This window comes from Tubulanus polymorphus, chromosome 6 (genome assembly GCF_964204645.1).
Source record: "Tubulanus polymorphus chromosome 6, tnTubPoly1.2, whole genome shotgun sequence".
Taxonomy (NCBI): domain Eukaryota; kingdom Metazoa; phylum Nemertea; class Palaeonemertea; order Tubulaniformes; family Tubulanidae; genus Tubulanus; species Tubulanus polymorphus.
The window spans coordinates 1,014,138-1,037,817 of record NC_134030.1 but is presented as its reverse complement, the minus strand read 5'-3'; the positions used below and the strand labels follow the sequence as shown (position 1 = coordinate 1,037,817).

The 23,680-nt window shown below is 41.1% G+C and overlaps 1 protein-coding gene across 1 annotated transcript; it reads left to right on the top strand.

Annotated features, from left to right (window-relative positions):
• Positions 1 to 7,414: 7,414 nt before the first annotated feature.
• Positions 7,415 to 23,234, top strand: LOC141907103 (vang-like protein 1). Its single transcript, XM_074796672.1, has 3 exons — positions 7,415 to 7,520; positions 17,545 to 18,774; positions 21,618 to 23,234. The coding sequence occupies exons 2-3, from the start codon at positions 17,604 to 17,606 to the stop codon at positions 22,043 to 22,045; spliced, it is 1,599 nt and encodes a 532-aa protein (XP_074652773.1). The 5' UTR covers positions 7,415 to 7,520; positions 17,545 to 17,603; the 3' UTR covers positions 22,046 to 23,234.
• The last annotated feature ends 446 nt before the right edge of the window (positions 23,235 to 23,680 follow it).

Here is a 23,680-nt window from a genome sequence, read left to right as displayed (position 1 = left end):
ATTGATTATTGCACTCTGTTTGTCCTGTGGTACGACGTTAAACTGCCTCTTTTTAACAATACGTTTTATCCATACATTTTATCAGTGATTTTTATCTGTTTGTCCTGTGGTATGACGTTAAACTGCCTCTTTTTAACAATACGTTTTATCCATACATTTTATCAGTGATTTTTATCTGTTTGTCCTGTGGTATGACGTTAAACTGCCTCTTTTTAACAATACGTTTTATCCATACATTTTATCAGTGATTTTTATCTGTTTGTCCTGTGGTACGACGTTAAACTGCCTCTTTTTAACAATACGTTTTATCCATACATTTTATCAGTGATTTTTATCTATTTGTCCTGTGGTACGACGTTAAACTGCCTCATTTTAACAATACGTTTTATCCATACATTTTATCAGTGATTTTTATCTGTTTGTCCTGTGGTACGACGTTAAACTGCCTCATTTTAACAATACGTTTTATCCATACATTTTATCAGTGATTTTTATCTATTTGTCCTGTGGTACGACGTTAAACTGCCTCTTTTTAACAATACGTGTCCCTGGACCCCTACATGCACCATATAGAGTGGACCCCTACATGCACCATATAGAGAATTAGTGGATGCATCATATAGAGAATTAGTGGATGTGGTGTCCCTGGACCCCTACATGCACCATATAGAGAATTAGTGGATGTGGTGTCCCTGGACCCCTACATGCACCATATAGAGAATTAGTGGATGTGGTGTCCCTGGACCCCTACATGCACCATATAGAGAATTAGTGGATGTGGTGTCCCTGGACCCCTACATGCACCATATAGAGAATTAGTGGATGTGGTGTCCCTGGACCCCTACATGCACCATATAGAGAATTAGTGGATGTGGTGTCCCTGGACCCCTACATGCACCATATAAAGAATTAGTTCACTGAACCAGAATAAGACTGATATATTTTCAAATGATTTAATATTTTTACTTGTTTTTCTAGAAGATGCCAAAAGCTGTTAGAAAAACACGGGGCGCGGGGCCCTCAACATCGAGCCCCTATAATAAAGTAAGTACAAATTTACTGTTTCCATGCTTATTTATTCATACCATGCTTAAGAATAGTTGTAAGAAAGTACTGAACTGTTTGACTGCCTCGATTATATGATGTATCTTCAATTTATTTAATACTTTTACTTTAAATTTTTCTATTAATATCATTATATCATAGTTATTTTACTAGATGCCGAAAGCTCAGAGAAAAACAGGGGGCGCAGAAGCTTCAACTTCCAGCCCGACCTCCAGCCCATAAGCTGCTGCAATTACAAATGTACTGCTTCCATGCTAATTATTCATACCATGCATTACAACAATGCCTAAAGCAATTAGAAAAACCTGGGCCGCGGGCCCCTCAAGTTCCAGCCCGTATGCTACTGTAAGTACACATTTACTGTTTCCATGCTAATTTATTCATGATTAAGAATAGTTGTTAGAAAGTACTGAACTGTTTGACTGGCTCGATTATATGATGTATCTTCAATTTATTTAATACTTTTACTTTAAATTTTTCTATTAATATCATTATATCATAGTTATCTTACTAGATGCCGAAAGCTCAGAGAAAAACACGGGGGGCAGACCCTTCGACTTCAAGCGGCTAAGCTGCTGCAATTACAAATTTACTGTTTTCATGCTAATTTATTCATACTTTGTTAAGAATAAGTGTAAGAAAGCATTGAACTGTTTGACGGACTCATTATAAAATGTTTTTTCAAATGATTTTTACTTATTTTTCTAGATGCCAAAAGCAGGTTTCAAGCCAATGCAATCTGCAATCTGTTTATAGAAAAGCCAAAGATTCAGATTTTAAATGAATTTTTATCTGTTGATCACCTGAAACGCCACTTTTCTCAAGGGAGGGACATTTAGGATTGACCTCTGAATGAACCCTGTCTGTTGATATCTTACGTAAATGGGTTAGAAAAACACAAATCCTTATTTGGGAACTGGACACACTTAGGTTCAGTTACATAATTCTATGGATTCAGTTCATCTCATTAAAACAAACAGCTCTTATTCAAACTAGTTTTGTCAAGCAGGAACACTAACTTTTCGAATTCGTCGTGCGTTCCGGTGGGAGGAGTTTGTACGTTTATTTCTACCGGAGTGTAAGTAGTTTAACTATTTTCATACAATATCATTTAGTGTGACGTATGTCACTGATAATCAAAATCTAATAATAACTGTTGATCCGTAGTATTAACATTGTGCAATTGAAATCCTATAGTTGTTTTTAGAAAGGATAGATGGTGCCATCAATGTGACAATCGATTGTAAAGTTTAAGAAATGAATGTTTAACCTCGCCGAGTACCAGAATTCTTAACCGTAGCATCAAAACCATTCGACTTGTTGTTTAATGTATTTCTCTCTATTTTTATTTTACAGTTTTGGACATTTTACAAGACTGCCCGTTTGGGGACTTGGTGGAGGAATTTAAAAGAAACTTGGTTCCCGATAGGATATTACCACCACCGGTTAATCCTTTGTCGCCCGCTGCTGCCCCTCCCCAAAATCGGATTAATACGCCTCAGCAGCGGCCTATCAGATAGCTGCACACCAGATAGAGAATGGGAGGGCAATTACCTAAAATTACCTTAGCAATGTTAGATTAAAGCGTGCAATGACTACTGGTGATAATAAGGAATCAAACTGTAATATGCTGTCAATAGTTTGAGCAAAAGTCACATTTCAAGCAAAACATGCTAATGACACACACACCAGTGAAATCGATATATCGAGTGTTCAGACACAAGACGGTAGTTTCCAGCAAGAATTATCCGTTAAAACCAAATGATAAAAACAGAGTGAAATTATCCTTTCATTTCCAAGAACAGCATCCAAATTGGAAAATTTCACAATTTATATATTTTTGACACTATAGAAGGGGCGCGGACCCATCCAGATCAAGTATTAACATCAAGCCTTTCAACTATTCCAAAAGGCTTTCCCAGTGACATCATTATTGAGAAACCAGGTCAAGCTATGATTACTAGTTTTGCTCATTTTCACGCAGTACTTCTCAACGGCTAAGAGCTGATGGACGGAACTTTTAATTTTAATTCCAAAACCTCGAGAAAGAGAAAAGGATCGGACAGCAGTTGTAGTGAGGGAACAAGTGGACCTCGGCCGCCAAAAAAGAATGCAGATTCAGAGGTACAACATACATTTCAATTACGATGATAATGAGATATCAGCTGTGTTTATCCAACTACAATCTGTGTCACAGAATGCAAGACAGGACAGCATCAGAAGAAAAGACGAGCGGTTCCTCTATCTCCCCTCTCCGTCTAACAATCCCGCTTACAACCACCATTTATCCACTAAAAGTATTTTTTGTCTAATTTTTGTCACTTCGATTGATGATTCAATGAATATTTCCAAGAATTCAGATACAAGTGCTATATTTTCTGAATCCAAGAATTTCTTTCCAAATAAGACAATTATTATTATCAAATTGACGAAGGCCAACGTGTTTTCTTTAAATAAAAGCAGCGGCAAAAAGAAGAAAGTGACACCAGTGAAAATACTAAGATTTTGCACAATTGTTGCTATTTAATAAATCCCAGAATTGAGGTAGTTGAATAACCATAAAAATTGAGATAACGATATATGATATGATATATGTAAATATGGTAAATCTCATTTTGAAATGAGTAAATGAATTATGATATATCTTTAACTAACGTTTTTGGGATGTTTTGCCCTAGTTTGTTAATGAAGATTTGTATGTTTATAAATACTAGTATGATATTCATTTCAAGTCAATTGCTATATTATACCTGATGATTAAAATAAATATAAGTTATATATATATATCCAGTTTCCCAAAAAGTCTGAACAAAACTTTTTTGTGAAAGCAGGACTAGATTTACTTATCTATTTTATTATTTATTTAATAATTTTTTACTAAATTTTCTGTTTAACTTTTTCGATGTTAATTAGGGTCGAAAAATCACTCCCATTACAACAATGTAATTATTTTCAATCAATTTTAACATTTTTTTATAAATGAAAACCTTTTGAACCAATGAATTTCTAATTAAGTCTAAATATGTAAGTTTTTGATTCACAATTTATCACGATAGAGAATACCTGAATGCGGTGTGTAAATCGGTGATGGACTTTACATCAAAACATTCAAAAACTGCAGAAATGCCTGAACAACAAGAACAAATTAATCTAACATCGTAATATGCTTGATACAGCAATTTAACCCTGTTTTTTGCTAGCAATCAGAAAAATATGGGGGCGACACCTGAACAGAAAAATAACCACATACTACAACAGAAACACCTGAAGAGATGATGGGAAGTTTGAAAACATCTCAAGACCTGTACTCCAAAAATATTGTAGTTTAATAATAAATATATCTCTACTTATCTTTTCCATTCAGTGATTCCCAATTCAGGTCAGTCCCTCCTGTGGCTGCTCCTAGGTGTGGTCCCAGTGGCTGCTCCTAGGTGTGGTCCCTGTGGCTGCTCCTAGGTGTGGTCCCTGTGGCTGCTCCTAGGTGTGGTCCCTGTGGATGCTCCTACTTGCTGCTCCTAGGTGCGGTCCCTGTGGCTGCTCCTAGGTGTGGTCCCTGTGGATGCTCCTACTTGCTGCTCCTAGGTGCGGTCCCTGTGGCTGCTCCTAGGTGTGGTCCCTGTGGCTGCTTCTAGGTGTGGTCCCTGTGGATGCTCCTACTTGCTGCTTCTAGGTGTGGTCCCTGTGGATGCTCCTACTTGCTGCTCCTAGGGTGAGGTCCCCGGTGTGGATCGATGACTCACCAGCAAATGCTAGAAAACATAAAATTCAAAAGTTACTCAGCCGGTTTGAGAGATCTAAAGAATACTGACATCAATTCAAAGAGCGCGGTATCTATTTTATAAATCTCGCTCCTCTCGAGTGTGACCTCAACTAGTCTAAGAGTACTGGCGGCGATCTCTGCACCAGCATCTCGTGAATAACCTTGTTTTAGAATGATGACCCCAGTAACAGGGTCTTCACTAATACGGAGCACGCACGTACAAGTTAGTCGTGTCACGTGGCTTTGCTGCGGAGAACGTTACGGGGATTCCCCACCGTTCAGAACTGCTCGCGCATATCGGTTTTTTCGCCGCAGATATAGCGATGAGATAAATCACCCGGTTCGACAAAAGGGATTTCAGAAATGAATTTGCGTATTATCTCAATAAGTAAAGTTTTTTTCAGAAGTTTTGAATACAATTTTTTCAGACTAAAAATGGTTTTAGGACTCCTAAAAAATTACGAAAGATTTAACAGCGGCGGGCGAGCCGTGGTTGTCGCGTTCGAATCTGGGAAGCCAACTCGCGTGTTCGAATTCCGCACGACACTCAGGGAGGTGACCTCCCTGCTCCACCCAAGATGGGTACCTGGCCTGAGGGAAACTGATTGATACATTTAAGACTGGGAGTTGTAAAAGAATGAAAATGATGAAAGAAAGCGATATATACTTACTCACCAAAAAGAATTGCGCTTCTCAACGATTTGTTCAGACTTCAGTTATTTCGAACAGTGTGTTTTCGCTATCCTACAAAAGAGGACAACACATTGAACACTTCAAATTATTTTGATTTTGATGACATGTATTAAACAGTACAAACTTCAATGAAATTAAAATTTGCCACCATGGCCTAGCGAGTTTGTGAGAACATTAAGCTAAAAACGGTTAAGTACGAATTGTTGGCAATAAAACTAAAAAATTGAGAACAGGGGCTGGTTTAATAGAGCAGTATCAATATTAACCCGGGCTTAAAGTCAATCTAATTGAGTTTAACCAGTCAAGAGTCAGCCACATTTGAAATGAATTGTTTAGTAAGAGTAATTTATTTCATCGTCAAAAAATTTAACTTTTAAAGAGTCAAAATCATTCTTAAACTGTTCAACTGGGTGCGGAAAACATAAGCGGAAATGAAACAAGTTCATAAAGTTTCTTACGAATAAATTTCTAATGGTTATGTCAAATGTTAACACTTACCAAACACGTTCGGGTTCCGGGAGAATTTTCACAGGAGGTGTTCGCTGTCTGGTGTCCAGTGGTCGAAAGGAAGGTGCTGGTCAGGTAAAATGGATCGGAAGAGTTGCGGTCCATCCAAGCGATTATCTATAACAATACCATACGATCGATATCCGGTAAAGGAATGCGCACCGATTCCATTGTGAAAAAAGTCGATCAAAATTCAACCTGAATCCGGACACAATGGCGACCGCTGACCTGTGATTATAAGAAATAGGTTATAATGGGACAAATCCGTGAACATGTATAGATTAAAATCAGAGGCTCACCGACTTTAAACTATCTACATTAAATCATTTAACTTCATTTAAAACATTTGTTCACATTATACCTAGAAGCCTCTCTTGAATCGTAATTAGCCGTCCGTTGAATCGAGATGTTTTTGTATGCTCAAAATTAAAGTCAAAACTAACACTGTGGAAATGAACATATTACTAAGTCTAACCTTGGATCAAACTATATGCAACTGGATTCTGTGAGCTGGATCCTGATCTGTGGAACTGGATCCTAGGAGCTGGATCCTGATCTGTGGAACTGGATCCTAGGAGCTGGATCCTGATCTGTGGAACTGGATCCTAATGAGTGGACCTGGGTTCTGGCTGATGTACAAACAATCATAAGTTGCTGTATGATCGGCACAAACGCGCATTCCACACCTTGACAAAAACTCAACCATCAACATAAACACATACTTTTAGTTTAATATATATTTTATTTATGATTTACAGCCACGCATTCCCAACAACTTTCAGCCTCTGGTGCTAAATTTGCGATTTAGTCACTGGACTGGGATTAACTTCGTCGGCTGCCGATCGGTGTCTTACTGTGGCAAGTGAGGTTAGAAATTAGTTCACAGATTTACCGCTTATTGTTTATGTAAAGGCAGCACGCGACGGTGGAGATCGCGAGTAATAAATACATCGTTTAGAAAACTAGACTGGTTGCCTGTCCCATTCAATTGAAGATAGAGACCGGCAACCAGTCTAATTGAATGGAACAGGCAACCAGTCTAAACTAGAATCCTTGCCATCTAACCCTAACCCTACCCGAACACCTCCGAACTCGGTTTACGGAGATACCCGAACACTCGGCTGGCGGAAATCCCCGAGTTCAGGTAAATTCCGAACACTGCCGAACCCGGTATATGGGCTGTTCTGCCCGATTTAGTCAAGCTGAATCCGTTCTCTTGGATCACAAACCGCCATCAGATTTACCCCAAAATACTGAAATAAAATATAAATAGTTAGTATCTAATCAGGGTAATTATTTGAATTCTATAGAATTCGCTGAAAACTCGGTTTTGATCGAGGTTTGAAGTATATTCGGAGGGAGGAGATGGGCGGAGCTATTCCATCAATCAATCAATTCAGTGTTCAGGATTATGGTGGATGATGCGGTCTTCGTTTTAGGATCGTTTTTAACGAAAAGAACGTACCTGTTAATAGTATAGGATTATTGAGACCCGGTAAGTTTTAATCTATTCTTGTTTATTGCTTAAAATATCTCCTATTCGTTCTATCTACATCGCTATAAAACGTCAAATTTAGGACGAGTTTCTTAAACCAAATTCAATCCAATGACAAAATCAAAAGAGAATTTATTGAGCATCCTTATATTTCGGTAGATTTGATTTGGGATGGAAATATTTGATAATGAAGAGAAGGTTATATTTGTGTAAGCAGTGGGGTTGGGTAATTCTGAGCTGATCTAGGTTTTGCTCGGGGTACGCCAGCTCTTGGAGTATTAAGAGATGCGCTGATGATGTTGCTGTAGGATGCTCTCATTCAAAGCCTGTTTGCTGTGGTGCTTCCCTCCCTATCTCCAGTTCCTCAGGTAGTATCAGTTAGCGTAGACAGATGTTTTATATTTACCACATGTTTCTATCTTGGATGAAACCTGCTTCATTTGATTCTATCCACCTCGACCTTCTACATCTCAAACCTGCTTAATATCGAAAGTTCAATGTACCTTTGATAAGCTCGTGAACTTCAAGGTACCAGATAATATTTTTCTCAATAATCGATAGTTTGTTGTTATATTCAGTATGAAATTATCAAAATTGACAATATATTCAGTATGAAATTATCAAAATTGACAATCACAATTGTCTTATTTGGGATAAAATTCTAGGGTTGTAAAAAATGAGTCCTGTCCTGTGGCATGGTGGATAAGGTGTTTGACTCACAACTGAGAGGTTGAGGGTTCGAATCCTAGTGAAACCATGCATTCAGGCAGGACACATATCAGTGTTCGTCGACTCACTGATTAAAAAAAAAAGACGCTGTGGGACAATGCCCAACTACGGGTCCTCCACATTACTCTAAAGAAGAAGAAGAATGATATAGGCCTATCTGAGGTCATCCTATAACAAAGTTCTATTATTCTAATCTGGAGTGTGATGATGGACCTTATTGTAAATTGGCTTAAATTTGTAAGTTGATGTTGAGTCGAGATTAGTGCTCGGGTTTATAAGACTGTAGCTGAATGCTGCAGGTATCGGTGGCTAGCTGATTGTCTGGATGACTCGCAGGCCAATTGACTGGTTGACTTGCAGCCTAGCTGGCTGGTTTGCTGACTGACTGGTTGACTTGCAGCCTAGCTGACAGGCTGACTGACTGGTAATTGGCGGGCAGGGGGGGGGGGGGGTACATAGGTTTTTAAGCTGTCAATGTTTACCTTGAATGAACAAATTCTCATAAATTCAGCTCTGATTCATTATAATTTCCGTATGAAATTCCTTAGTTGTAATGATGTTTTACATAGATCATAAATAACTATCGTTATGGATGTATGATGTTTTACATCATCCGCTGGAAGGAGGAGTTTGATAATTATATCAGAGATTATATTGAGGTTGATGATTAATGGATGTTTGTTTTTATTCGTTTATACACAACACGAGAAGGAGTTGAAGCGTATTTGATGTCATGTATAAGTTTGATTGATGAAGGAAGGGAGAGAGAGAGACTGGGAGAGACTGGTGACTAATTGTCATTGTGTTGTCAATGATTATAAAGTCACACGTACTCAGCTCAGGCTGTGACTGTCTACACTGCTGTTACTGTAGGCTCACAGTACTCAGCTCAGGCTGTGACTGACTACACTGCTGATACTGTAGGCTCACAGTACTCAGCTCAGGCTGTGACTGTCTACACTGCTGATACTGTAGGCTCACAGTACTCAGCTCAGGCTGTGACTGTCTACACTGCTGATACTGTAGGCTCACAGTACTCAGCTCAGGCTGTGACTGTCTACACTGCTGATACTGTAGGCTCACAGTACTCAGCTCAGGCTGTGACTGACTACACTGCTGATACTGTAGGCTCACAGTACTCAGCTCAGGCTGTGACTGTCTACACTGCTGATACTGTAGTCTCACAGTACTCAGCTCAGGCTGTGACTGACTACACTGCTGATACTGTAGGCTCACAGTACTCAGCTCAGGCTGTGACTGTCTACACTGCTGATACTGTAGGCTCACAGTACTCAGCTCAGACTGTGACTGTCTACACTGCTGATACTGTAGGCTCACAGTACTCAGCTCAGGCTGTGACTGTCTACACTGCTGATACTGTAGGCTCACAGTACTCAGCTCAGGCTGTGACTGTCTACACTGCTGATACTGTAGTCTCACAGTACTCAGCTCAGGCTGTGACTGTCTACACTGCTGATACTGTAGGCTCACAGTACTCAGCTCAGACTGTGACTGTCTACACTGCTGATACTGTAGGCTCACAGTACTCAGCTCAGGCTGTGACTGTCTACACTGCTGATACTGTAGGCTCACAGTACTCAGCTCAGGCTGTGACTGTCTACACTGCTGATACTGTAGGCTCACAGTACTCAGCTCAGGCTGTGACTGTCTACACTGCTGATACTGTAGGCTCACAGTACTCAGCTCAGGCTGTGACTGACTACACTGCTGATACTGTAGGCTCACAGTACTCAGCTCAGGCTGTGACTGACTACACTGCTGATACTGTAGGCTCACAGTACTCAGCTCAGGCTGTGACTGTCTACACTGCTGATACTGTAGGCTCACAGTACTCAGCTCAGGCTGTGACTGACTACACAGCTGATACTGTAGGCTCACAGTACTCAGCTCAGGCTGTGACTGACTACACTGCTGATACTGTAGGCTCACAGTACTCAGCTCAGGCTGTGACTGACTACACTGCTGATACTGTAGGCTCACAGTACTCAGCTCAGGCTGTGACTGTCTACACTGCTGATACTGTAGTCTCACAGTACTCAGCTCAGGCTGTGACTGTCTACACTGCTGATACTGTAGGCTCACAGTACTCAGCTCAGGCTGTGACTGTCTACACTGCTGATACTGTAGGCTCATAGTACTCAGCTCAGGCTGTGACTGACTACACTGCTGATACTGTAGGCTCACAGTACTCAGCTCAGGCTGTGACTGACTACACTGCTGATACTGTAGGCTCACAGTACTCAGCTCAGGCTGTGACTGACTACACTGCTGATACTGTAGGCTCACAGTACTCAGCTCAGGCTGTGACTGTCTACACTGCTGATACTGTAGGCTCACAGTACTTCGTGTTACTGATATCATGTTTTACAGACAACTCTAACAAACTGAGATGTTTGTCTCAATCGCCCGAAGAGATTTATTAGAGGCCGTTCCTATCTTCGGAAGAATCCTACATTCGAGTGAAGTAAAAATCGCGAATGTGTCCTCGAGCTAAAAGTTTATTCGACATTTCAAAGTCATCTTCAACAATAGCGAAGTTGTCACGTATAGATTTGTATAGTCTTTCATGCAGGTGATGCTTCTAACTGTATAAATGTGGTCAAGATTGTCCATTTTATGTAATACTGATAATTTTAAGGTGGTGGAGTGTGGCAGGCAGAGGGTGGAGTGTGGCGGGCGGAGGGTGGATGGTGGCGGGCAGAGGGTGGAGTGTGGCAGGCAGAGGGTGGATGGTGGCGGGCAGAGGGTGGATGGTGGAGTGTGGCGGGCAGAGGGTGGAGTGTGGCGGGCGGATGGTGGAGGGTGTGCCATTCTTAATGTAAATCTATCATTTTATCAAAATTAAGTCATCCTAATTTGTCGCAGTGGTTTTATTTCAGATATATCACAAAAGTAGCTTCGAATTGAATGAATTCATTTCTTGATTTCTCAGTAGTTTATATACAATATAATACACTGTGAGTCGGTGTAATTCAATATTATTGACATCAAATCGAACGTAAAAACTCAGCAGCTGTGTGAATATAAACCGTAGACAATGAGTTGTTTTTGCAGTCAAACCTGTTGTATTAGCTCAGTACATTCTCATCGAAATCAACCTATATATTTTGCCTGTCATTTTATTGACACGTTACTTTAAAAACTAGGACCCCTTCGACAAGTCATATTTCCATATATGTCTATGTAATATTGCTTATTAGATATGACTTATATTTGTTTTAATGTTTACTTTATGAAAAGCTTTTACATGTTTTATGGGTTTGGATAAAGTGTTTATATATTGATAATAATAATGGGTGACAATGACTAAATTAATACATTAAACAAAGGTCTTCGATTCCTGCTTATGTGAGTTCACCGGGGGGGGGGGGGGGAGTGAGAGGGACATATACTGATCTGACATACTCCTCCGAGGTCTGATCGTTTTGGATCCTGAAAGTTTGCTTGACTTAAGAGCAATATGCAAGTTAATACCTCAATGTAGGGTCAGGAAAATATTTCAACAAACATCTGAGTCAAACAGTTATCTCTGAATCAAACCGAACTCTTTCAGTTTGATGGTACTGTATTGAAATTCTGTGTACTGAAATTTAAACGAAAATTTACTGAATTTTCACGCTCTGGACCTGTGGAACGAGTCTCTGTCTCGAAGCTGATATAGACTGAATATTTGGTGATATATGGATAGAGGTGAGAGGGAGAATGATTAGTCACACTGTATTCAGAAGAGGTGTGTACTGTACTGTGCTATTTCCACCCTGCATCTCTCTCTCAGGGGAGGAATAAAATGGTTTGGTCTGCTGTATAACTGTATTAGTTCCTGGAACTCACATGAATTATCACTGTAAAGAGATTAAAGGTTTGCTGGTGTTAGTTTTATGGTATATGCGTGATAAAATCAGGGGTGTATTTGATGTGTGGATTTAAGAACAGTCTATAGGGGGGGGGGGGGTAGGAGGAAAGTTTGCAGTTTCTCTACAGCAGAACCTCATTACAGCGAACTTCAGGAGACCAGAAAATCTTTCCGTTATAACCAATGGTTCTATATACTGTACAATTATAAAAACTATTGAAATTGGGATAGAAGTAATGAGCGTTCTACTCTTGTCTGATAAGGTGGAGCTGGGAAACTAGGAAGATATCAGCTAGATTGTACCTCCACATGTATAAACGCTCCCTTTAGATATCTGGATAGCCTCAGCGAGGAGATCATGTGATTGAATTGGAAACATAGATCAAATATTAAAAGTATAAGACGTGTTTTTCTATTGATTGTTCATATAACAGTTTGACGCACGCACCACAGTGTCGAGATATTGACACCTATAATTAAACTGTCCCCCGATTCATGTTTGAGATTCCGTGTTGATTCATTTATTGCCGATTCACAGGAATTCATTATAATATTTAATGAGAAAGACATTTTTCGTGAATGTTTTACAAACTGCTCGATTCTTGTCTGTCTTTGAATTCAGAGAAGTAAAATAATGACAGTAATAGTTGAATTTCGATTTTGGAGAGCGCTGTGGGTGGAAGGCTAATCGCGGATACTGGGATTCAGTTCCACAGTTGTTATGAGTGGGTAATTTTTAAAACTGGAGTGAAATTTTTTTAATTTTCGCGTTGAAAAATCATTGTTATTACGAAAACGTGAAAATCGATCCTGAATCAGAAATATTCTGTGTTCATGTTTATCTTTTACCCCAAAAAAAAAAATTCGACAAAATTGGCCATCTATATAAGTGAGGTTAATTTTCTAGTGTAAATATTCAAATATTGACGTTAAAGATTTTCAAGGCACCCGATTATATCTCATACTTGAATTTATTGAGATATTTTGGACAGTTGGAATAATTTAATTATTCACGAGCAGTAGTATTATTTATTACTGATAGTGAAATGTTAATTCATGCGTTAAATTAGAAGGTCTGTATTTTAATCCCTCGTGAGACTCTCATGAAACTCTCGAGAAATATAAACAGTTTTCTATGAAACGAACAAATAACCTTTGATAGTCGCGAAAGAATGAGTTTTATGTACGAACTTATTAAGAATATTATTCTCTAGAATCCGTCTAATATTTAAGCATTAAGCGAAATCTTTAGGTATCTTTTTTTGAAAAGAACCACTTTATAATCTGCTACCTGTACGTAACAATTTGAGGTTATGTTCATATTTTCTCGTCGGCAATTCCGCGCGATTCTCAGTTTGAATTTGACTTGAATGATGGTTAAAAAACATTGAAAATTCGAGCTAATTTCAGAGGCAGAGTCAGGGAGGGCTGCATTCACAAAATAGAGCATTTACAAGGGAAAACATAACCTCATTTCTGGAAGAGAACATGTTTATGAATTAGAATGTTTAAGTATCAGTCGATATTCTGTATTTGATATTTTTCATTTTTCCTTTGAATTCCGTAGGGAGGTGCGCATTATCAGTTTAGATTTGATTTGTTCCTCTTTTTTAGCTGATTGTATTTTTACTGAGATTATGTTAACATATTGATAAAGGAACTGATTTTAACCGGAGTCAACCATTCAAACTGGATAAAGAAGTGTTAATTTCTTCATCTAATCTCATTTATATAAACAGGTTTAGATTTCATCCCTGTGAAACTCCTTTCATACATGATTTCACTGATCCCTGCTAGAGTTTCAGCTCTCACTGAGTGAGATGTAACTCAAACTGTTTATTTTTTACTGTTCTGCTAGAAACATGATAAGTTGAGGTCAGGTGTTTATGGTATAAGAACCTATTCATGTATCTCTCGACACAATTATCCATCAATAGAGCTTCCCCCGTCAAATACTCCAGTATCAGGCGCAAAAATGTGTAAATTTGACTGTGGAGATGAAACATTTGAAATGAACTAAATTACAAGGGGCGGTTCTGTGAAAATTGGAAGGCACAGGTCTTAATAGAAAAAGAAGGTTATTCCTCAAGCGGGGACGCGCTATCAGGAGTTAGAAATCTATCTGAGACAATTTCTGAGAGAATCGGTGTTAGGTCGGTCAGCAACTTCAGTGGACAAGGCCATGGTCCAGACCCCACCTAAATCCGCCAGTTTTTTTTTTTCATTTGACTTATTTATAGCGCCCGAGATATAAAGATCCGTGGATCTCTTGTTTACTTGTAGATGTGGAACTAGATTCTAGGATATTAATAGTTCATCTTTACTGCTCCAAATACTGACTCCGATCTATAATATTTCATTTATTCATCAAATCTAACAATGTTAGGTATAGAATACAGTATATTAGACCATAGTATTAAACAGTTTTTAGTATTCAACCATGTAAGTGTTTTTAAACAGTCTATTGAACTAATATAAGCTGCCCGTATAAATAGATCAAGTGTTTTACAATATAGAGACCCCCCTCTAGTCGCAGCGGTCTCATTTCAAACTATTACACAAAAACTCTGTTCAAAATGAACATAGCCCACATAAGTGTCACGGGAGGTTTTGAAATTTACTAGCAGTGATCGCATTAGCATTTTTGTCCTGGAACAACTATTCACATTTGTGCCAAATGATGTTACGGGCCTGATCTGTTAGAAATTTGACTCGGATCCGGGCGAAATTGTCTCCGTGTGATCGCGCCTTTACTTTCTCTACCCCTGAATTAATGATAATTACTGTCCACTCTGACTGGTAAAGGGTTAATTAACGCTGATGTTTGATTATTGCGTGTGATTTATTGTCTCAATCTGATTAATAGTAAACAATGACTGAAGCATTGAGGCATTATTTGACAGACGGACCTCGACTGAACCGCAACTGTGGTAAATCACGATGCCACAATTTCCGGTATTGTTCCATTCAATGTTGTGTTTGAATTTATTTTCTCTGTGTTTTTAGTTTCGGGGATCATTAAAATGCGATGAATGATTAATAGAGAATTGATCTAAATAATCTCAATGAGATTGAAACGTTAGAAAGTTGTTGTTTCCAAAATGTTACTGCAGTCAGTGCTCGCAGTCAGTGCTCCGTCATAATTTCCCTCTGTGCTTAATACTAATTACTAAAATTTTATCAGTAACTCCCAGTCAGCTCGTGTGCGTCAAATAAATAGTTTTGCCTTAAATATCGAAAACTACTTGGCTGGTTATTTATTCTATCAGAATTTGGAGAAGATACATAACAATATCTGACGTGTAAGATAAATGCGAAAGAAATCCGACGATTCTGCTTCAGTTAAAGACCTTGATTAAGATAGATCTTGATTAAAAGCAACATTTTGGCTACGGACGAATGGTTGAAATTGTAAGCATGTTGGGGTTCGGATACCCTGAAAATCGGCTCGGATTCAATATAAATGAATCAACTTGCGCAATAAGAACCAACCTGGAAGGCATTTTAATGGAATATCTACAATAATAATTGTGGGCACTTATAGATAAATGATATAGGATTATTGAGGATTAACAGGTGATGGATTAGTATGGATTTATATTGTGTATATTGAACCCCTGTAGCCCCATATGACATACATGTTTACATTGACTCATGGTGTTTATAATGATTTAATTACAAGCTGTAATTAATTAATAATGTTTATTTACGGATTAATTAGTGCTCATTATTGACTATTATTTATCTGTCTATCAAGTTTGTGTCTATTGTCAACACCAGGAGTCCTCCCCCCCCCCCACAATCCTCAGTAGATCAGCCTGCGTGTTGTCATTTCTATTTAAGTAGAAATGTCACTAGTGGAAGATTGAATTATTCAACAGTCAGTCAGGAGAGAGGAGAGAGGAGAGAGGAGAGAGAGGAGAGAGAGAGGAACGTGAGTAGAATCTACTGTGTTGTCTCTAGACACCGGAAAAGACAGAATCTGATGATCTCCAGCTTTCATCGGAACTCTCTGACTGATACTGACTGATTGTCATCTGTTGCATGCAGTTATCGGCTTGAGTGGTGAGGTGAGGGTTGAGATACAGATATTTACCTCTCTATTGGGCAGTTTGATTTCTGAGAATCAATCTGTGAGGTGTGTTGAGATGAGGTGAGGTGAGGTGTGTTGAGGTGAGGTGAGGTGAGGTGTACATTATTTTGTTCAGGATCTGTTCACGACCGGTCTAAGCCCCTCATATTGTACCTGTGTTAAAGTACTGTCATCTGTTGTTGCTTCCTCCAAGTGAGGGTCTGTGAGTGCTGGGTGTGAGCTACAGATATTGATAATCTACCACTGTATTGATATGATTTCTGAGAACCAGTGAGTTGAGGTGAGGTATGATGAGTATCTCTGTTCAGAGCCGTTGAAGCCCTTCTCATCTGTATTCCTCTCTCTTCCTAACTGTGCGTAAAAGTGTTTTATAAATCTCCTATTAACATGATTTGTGTGTTTAGATTATCTCTTACATACATTATCTATTCTATGGATTATCTCATGGATTATCAGATCTGCTGAGGATTATCTCATGGATTTTCAGATCCGTGGATTATCTCTCGTACTGGTTGTGTAACTGTGTTTTAGCTGTTATTGATTTGTTCCTTGTTTTTTCCCGTTGTGAGAATTGAATTTCTGTCGTTGATCAATAATTTGATATATCACGTTCTTCTCGGCGGTTGATCAGTGTTACTGCGGGTGATCAGTCTTACTGCGGTTGATAAGTCTTACTGCAGCAGGCACTGTTTTCTTACCGATAACATAAATGAGTATTTGATATAGAAAAACTGCAGCTCGACTGTTCGGTTGTTCTATGACGACAGCTGTAAGCGACGGACCTCTGTTTTATAGGATCACTGTTTTATTATCACATTTCACACATTAATGAAACATCGGACATCAATGTTTTATAGCGATAATTACAACATTGTTACATGAGAGACATGAATTGCTGAACCACCTCTCTCCCTTCCCCACTCTCTCCCCTCCCCCACTCTCCTCTCCCCTCTCTCCCTCTCTCTCCACTCTCTATATCTCTTGTCTCTTCTCAAGTGTTTGATAGTTATAAAACCTATGTTTGCTTGAGTTATAAACCGAATTATCTGATATAATTCCTGATGAGGGGTAACTGAGTACATGGGTAGGGGTGACTCAGTACATAGGTATGGAAGACTGATTACATGGCTAGGGCCGGGGTGACTGAGTATATAGGAAGGGGTGACTGAGTATATAGGGAGGGTTGAGGGAGTACAAAGGGAGTGGGAAGGAGAATAGGGGAGGGGGATGGGTGTAATGGTGCAGTCATATCTCCAGAAAGTTAATCAATAACCTTATACAATTCAGAAGACATGTTTAAATTCAATATCTATATTTTATATTTTTAGATGATGAAGATGATAATCAAGGATTAACCGACAGGAGGAGTAAGTTATAATCAGGAGTAATGGATGTGGAGTCAGTGAGGTCGGGATACAGCGACGGTCGATCCGAGCGCTCGTATCGTAGTCATGGTAGCGGTCACATGGGTCATCGTCATCATCGGCGTAGTCGGCACTCGGGCAGTCGAGAACAGATGAATCGACCGCCGCTGCCCCCTGGTGGCGATGAGATACCTCGTCGTGACGAGGAACGAATCGAGGTTCAGATTCTACCGCAGGACGATAACTGGGGCGACAATACGACGGCTATCACCGGGGCGACCAGCGAGACCGGGTTCTCCGTCGAGGATATGACTCGTATGACTAAAGATATGGAAGAAAGCGTAGATTTCGATTGTATGCGATACGCGGGTACGATCCTCGCCGCGGTCCTATCGACCGTCGCGTTCCTGTCGCCCGTAGCGATGGTCATAATGCCGAAATTAGAAATAAACGGTTGGAAACAGGACGAATGCGGCCCGAAATGCGAAGGATTATTGATCAGTTTCGCGTTTAAACTATTGATATTATTAATCGGTACCGGAGCGGTATTCTTCCGACGCCCGAAGGCGACGATGCCGCGTATATTTATTTTCCGCGCTCTATTGTTGTTTCTCGTGTTTCTGTTGACGTTTGCGTTCTGGTTATTTTATGGCGTGCGTATTTTCGATAAGAAAGTTCGCGACTATCACAGCATCCTGCTGTTCAGCGTCAGTCTCGTCGACGCTCTTTTATTTATTCATTATCTCGCGATAATTCTCATCGAAATCCGGCAACTTCAACCGCAATACTGCGTCAAGGTCGTGCGGTCACCGGACGGAGAAACGCGATATTATAACATCGGTCAGCTGTCGATACAACGCGCGGCCGTTTGGTGCTTAGAAAAATACTTCATGGATTTCGACGCGTATAATCCGTATTTGGACGCGGCGCCGAGACGTAACGCCAACAAAAACATGACCGGATTTAAAATCTACGACGTAGACGGCGTTACCGGTCAACCGGCGGCTCAACCTCAGAGAACGAGTCGAGCGATATTCGCGGCCGCCGCTCGTAAACGAGACAGTAGTCATAACGATCGATTCTACGAGGAGGAGGAATATCGCAGACGTGTGAAGAAACGTAAAGCGAGACTTTTAACGGCGGCCGAAGAAGCTTTTACTCATATTAAACGTTTCACTGACGATTCTATGAAAGGTAAAAATATATTGAGATTTTAAAATACCTCCCTAACACCTCATGTCCCCATCCTCCCTAACGCCCCCTGTCCCCATCCTCCCTAACGCCCCCTGTCCCCATCCTCCCTAACGCCCCCTGTCCCCATCCTCCCTAACGCCCCCTGTCCCCATCCTCCCTAACGCCCCCTGTCCCCATCCTCCCTAACGCCCCCTGTCCCCATCCTCCCTAACGCCCCAGCCACCATCCTCCCTAATGCCCCCTGTCCCCATCCTCCCTTACACCCCTGCCACCATCTCTCCTAACGCCCCCTGTCCCCATCCTCCCTAATGCCCCCTGTCCCCATCCTCCCTAATGCCCCCTGTCCCCATCCTCCCTAACACCCCTGCCACCATCTCTCCTAACGCCCCCTGTCCCCATCCTCCCTAATGCCCCCTGTCCCCATCCTCCCTAACACCCCTGCCACCATCTCTCCTAACGCCCCCTGTCCCCATCCTCCCTAACGCCCCCTGTCCCCATCCTCCCTAACGCCCCCTGTCCCCATCCTCCCTAATGCCCCCTGTCCCCATCCTCCCTAACACCCCTGCCACCATCTCTCCTAACCCCCCACTTCCAAAATTTCAAAGATATTTTTTGATAATTAAGCATTTAAACTTATGCCTAGGTCATACATCATAGATCCATGACCTAGTTACATGCCAAGGTCATATATCATAGATCCATGACCTAGTTATATGTTGGTTAGAATGAATAACTAATAAACGATTAATAAGAAAATTGTGAAAAGCTCTAAAGATCTACACGCATACACATCATGGGTTAAAGATTTCTCGATGGAGATTCCAGTGATCTTTGTATGTCAGGGTTAGTATGAGGTGTAACTGCTACCTGTGGTGTCAGGGTTAGTATGAGGTGTAACTGCTACCTGTGGTATAAGGGTTAGTGTGAGGTGTAACAGCTACCTGTGGTGTCAGGGTTAGTGTGAGGTGTAACAGCTACCTGTGATGTAAGGGTTAGTGTGAGGTGTAACAGCTACCTGTGGTTTATAGATTCTCAGTAATTCACAGTGTTCCACTGATGTTTCTGTGGTTGATTTTATCTCTATAAAGTGTGGAATTTACCTGAGATATTTCTGAGAGAGAGATTGAGAACAGATCTCAGAAACTCTGCTCTCCCGGTGGAATATAAATAGATTTCACCCATGTGTGCTACAGCAATGTGATTTAGAAATCTTAAGTAGTTGTTGGCATTCATCCACGGTATTTGGACCAAAATGAAGAGTCTCGCGAGGTCGATCTATTCTCTGATTAAGTAGTCGGAATTCATCGAGGGTGGATTTTTTTCAAAAGCTGCTCATGTATTTCACAGTTTGAATTTGTGTCTAATGAGGATTCAATTCTATGAAACATCTTCAACATGTTGAACTTTAAAACTTGTCTAAGAGAGATTGCTTCTGGCACTGCTGCTGCTGCTGCTGCTGCTGCTGCTGCCGCCGCCGCTGTTGAATATCGGCTTGTTGATTTCATTATGAGTCATGCTGAACATCGCGGGGAGATGTGGCAAACTCTCTGAGGGGTTCAGGGGATGTGTTGCTTCTCTTGTAAATGATTAGTTTAATTATTGTCCAATCAGAATCTGCAGCAATTAAAAGTAGCATTGATTATTCAATGATGAACTGATTCAGAGCTCGGCAGCAGAGGACACTGTGAGCGTAGACCAAACATTGAATTAGAAAACAGTGTTTTACTAATGATGGACAGATCTTCGTCAACCATCACACAATAAGTCAATCCAGGGTTTATGTGTTTGAATCCAAGTGGTAGCAGTCAGTCAGTCTTTCACTGGTCTCTCATCAATCCAGGATTCATGTGTTTGAATCCAAGTGGTAGCAGTCAGTCAGTCTTTCACTGGTCTCTCATCAATCCATGTGTAGTTCATCCTGTTAGTTCAAAGTGGAGACGATTGGTACAGCCGTGAGTGGCGCCGCTCAGTGGTCGGTTGAGGGGTACCTGCTAATACTGCCCTGCATTTTGCTAGGATGAACAATCATTATTTCCCCTATGGCAGGGTAGTGTTGGTAGTGTTGATGGAGTATTCTCTATGACATTCCATGAAGCTCACCTGATACTGTGTTTTATACCTCTGCTCTTGTTCGCTATGAAATGCTATTTGTTTAAATGAACATTAAATCGATTTTCACTTGACTCAGTTTTTATTTCAACACATTCTTCATCCAGTGAATGAATATTCACTATTTGTATGAAGTGTTTTAACCCTTTAATCCATAAACCACATCTAGTTTGCAGTAGGAGCCAGTAACAGTAAACACCGTCGAACAGAACGTGTTCGTTTTCATCCCAGTTGGTCAAAGGTCCCAGATGGCCATGCGGGAGTTAGGATTTTTTAGATTTTATGATCCGGGCCCAGTTCCTTGATCAAGACTTAATTCGGTTATAGCACTAAAACAAGCTTAGACCAGTTACTGAGCCAAAAATGAGAGACTGTTCTTAAATTGTTACAATGGATATGTCCTCCACTCCCCTCTGGTCTGCCCCCCCCCCTACTCCCCATCTGTTCTGTCCCCTCCCCTCCCACTACTCCCCCTCTGTTCTATCCCCTCCCCTCTGTTCTGTCCCCTCCCCTCCCACTACTCCCCCTCTGTTCTGCCCCTCACCCTACTCCCCTCTGGTCTGCCCCCCCTACTCCCCTCTGTTCTGTCCCCTCCCATCCCACTACTCCCCCTCTGTTCTGTCCCCTCCCCTCTGTTCTGCCCCCCCCCCCCCCTACTCCCCCTCTGTTCTGTTCCTCTCCTAACATGTAATAATCAAACTGATGTAATTAAGAATGTTGTTTTATATTTTCAGGTCCTGCTATACCGATGGACCCGCAGGAAGCTGCTCAGTCTATTTTCCCATCCATGGCTCGTGCGTTACAAAAATACCTACGTATCACACGGCAACAGCCTCGTTACACGATGGAGTCAATAATGCAACACCTAGCGACGTGTATTAGTTACGATATGTCGCCGAAAGCTTTCCTCGAGAAATACATTACCCAAGGTCCGGTAATCCTGAGCGATCGCGAATACAGGCGAACTCAACCGTGGGTTTTAATCTGCGATACTTTACTCAGTCGTGCCGTCGAGGACGGCTGCATTTTTCAACTGCGTCAAGGAGAGGTGGCGCTACTGTGCACGTTACGTAAGATACCGCATTATAGTCTCACCGAGGAGGTCATCGATCCGAAAACGAACAAATTTGTGTTACGATTAAATTCGGAAACTTCCGTATGAGACTGGAGTATCTCACACGGGCCGAGACCTCCCCATAACGGAGTCACATCGACCCCTGTATGAGACTGGAGTACCTGACGCGGGAGTCCTCCCCATAACGGAGTCACATCGACCCCCGTATGAGACTGGAGTACCTCACGCGGGCCGAGTTCTCCCCATAATGGAGTCACATCGCTGTAGTCCTATCCTTATCAGAGTTGTGGAGTTTTCCCCATACTGGTGGAATTATCCGCTGTACTAGAACCGGAATTACGCGGGAGTACTCCCTACATCGGTGTCACACGGGTCCTCCCCGTACTGGAGGTCACCGGGAGTTATTGTTGTTAACTGTTGTCTCTATGTATCATTACAACCTAGGAAAAAAAACAATAGCGCGCTGTTCTCTTTTGCTTGGTCAGTTCAGTTGGTTCAGCAGAAATGGTTCAGTCACGGATCAGCAGAGATGGTTTAGTCATGGTCTGTATATATATATATATAAACATATCTAGTGTAATAAACAATAATGGCTTCTCTTCTCGCTTCACATTAAAAACAACTCAGTTAAACAAATTAATTCTATATTTCTACCAAAATTCAGAGTAACTTGTCGTTTATAAGAATGCCTTCCATGTTTCTCGATATATCAAAAACACTATTATATCTCATGTGCTATTTCATCGATATCGATATATAATAATGATAATGATAGTCGTTGTTTGTCGGTTCATATCATTGAGAAACAATATCAACAATCAGTAGAATATCAGGCAGGGTGCCGGGCAGGGTGGAGTCTGGCAGGGTGTCGGGCAGGGTGGAGTCTGGCAGGGTGGAGTCAGGCAGGGTGGAGTCAGGCAGGGTGGAGTCTGGCAGGGTGGAGTCAGGCAGGGTGGATTTCGGGCAGGGAAATTCATGGTCGGGAGGGCTGGGTCTGCTGTGTGTGTCACTGTAGAAGGGGAATCTGTAGGAATCTCTGCTAGGGAGGAACGGGGAGTATAAATCTCCTGGGGAGGGAGGGAGGGGGTCGTAGGGGGAGTGTTTAAGCTCTCTGATGCCGAGGGAGCTAAAGTTCACTTAAGTTCTATATAATCTCAAGGATTTATTTGTAAATAAGTTTTCTATCTATGAAATGTATTTAATGTGTGTGTATATATACATATGTCTATTCAGGCTTTGTATGGTACCAATAAATATGTGTGATAGAATGCCCCATACAGGGAGGAGGGGAGGGAGGGAGGGGAGGGGGAGGTCTTTAAGGAGTTGATACCAGCCCGGCTATCTGTATTCAACAGGAAAAACAATTTCATTATTTGAATGGATCAATAGTTGGGTGAACGGAGGATTTCAGGTGGAATTGTTGATGAATGTGTCATTGCCGTCTGCGATGACACTACCAGGTGTATCGTGTATCGGATCAATACATTCACCTGTATCCAGTAACTGTGTATCGTGTATCTGTGTATCGAGTGGTAAGAGCAGCAAGAGAATGAGTCATTTTAGTGTTTACACCTCATTCACCACCAGTCTCTCACTCACTCTCTCTCTCTCTCTCTCTCTCACTCTCTCTCTCACTCTCTCTCTCTCTCTCTCTCTCTCTCTCTCTCTCTCTCTCTCTCTCTCTCTCTCTCTCTCTCTCTCTCTCTCTCTCTCTCTCTCTCT

Coding starts and splice junctions, on each gene's coding strand:
- LOC141907103 (XM_074796672.1), top strand. CDS start 17,604: ATGGATGTGGAGTCAGTGAGGTCGGGATACAGCGACGGTCGATCCGAG. Junction 18,775..21,617: donor CACTGACGATTCTATGAAAG/GTAAAAATATAT, acceptor TTATATTTTCAG/GTCCTGCTATACCGATGGAC.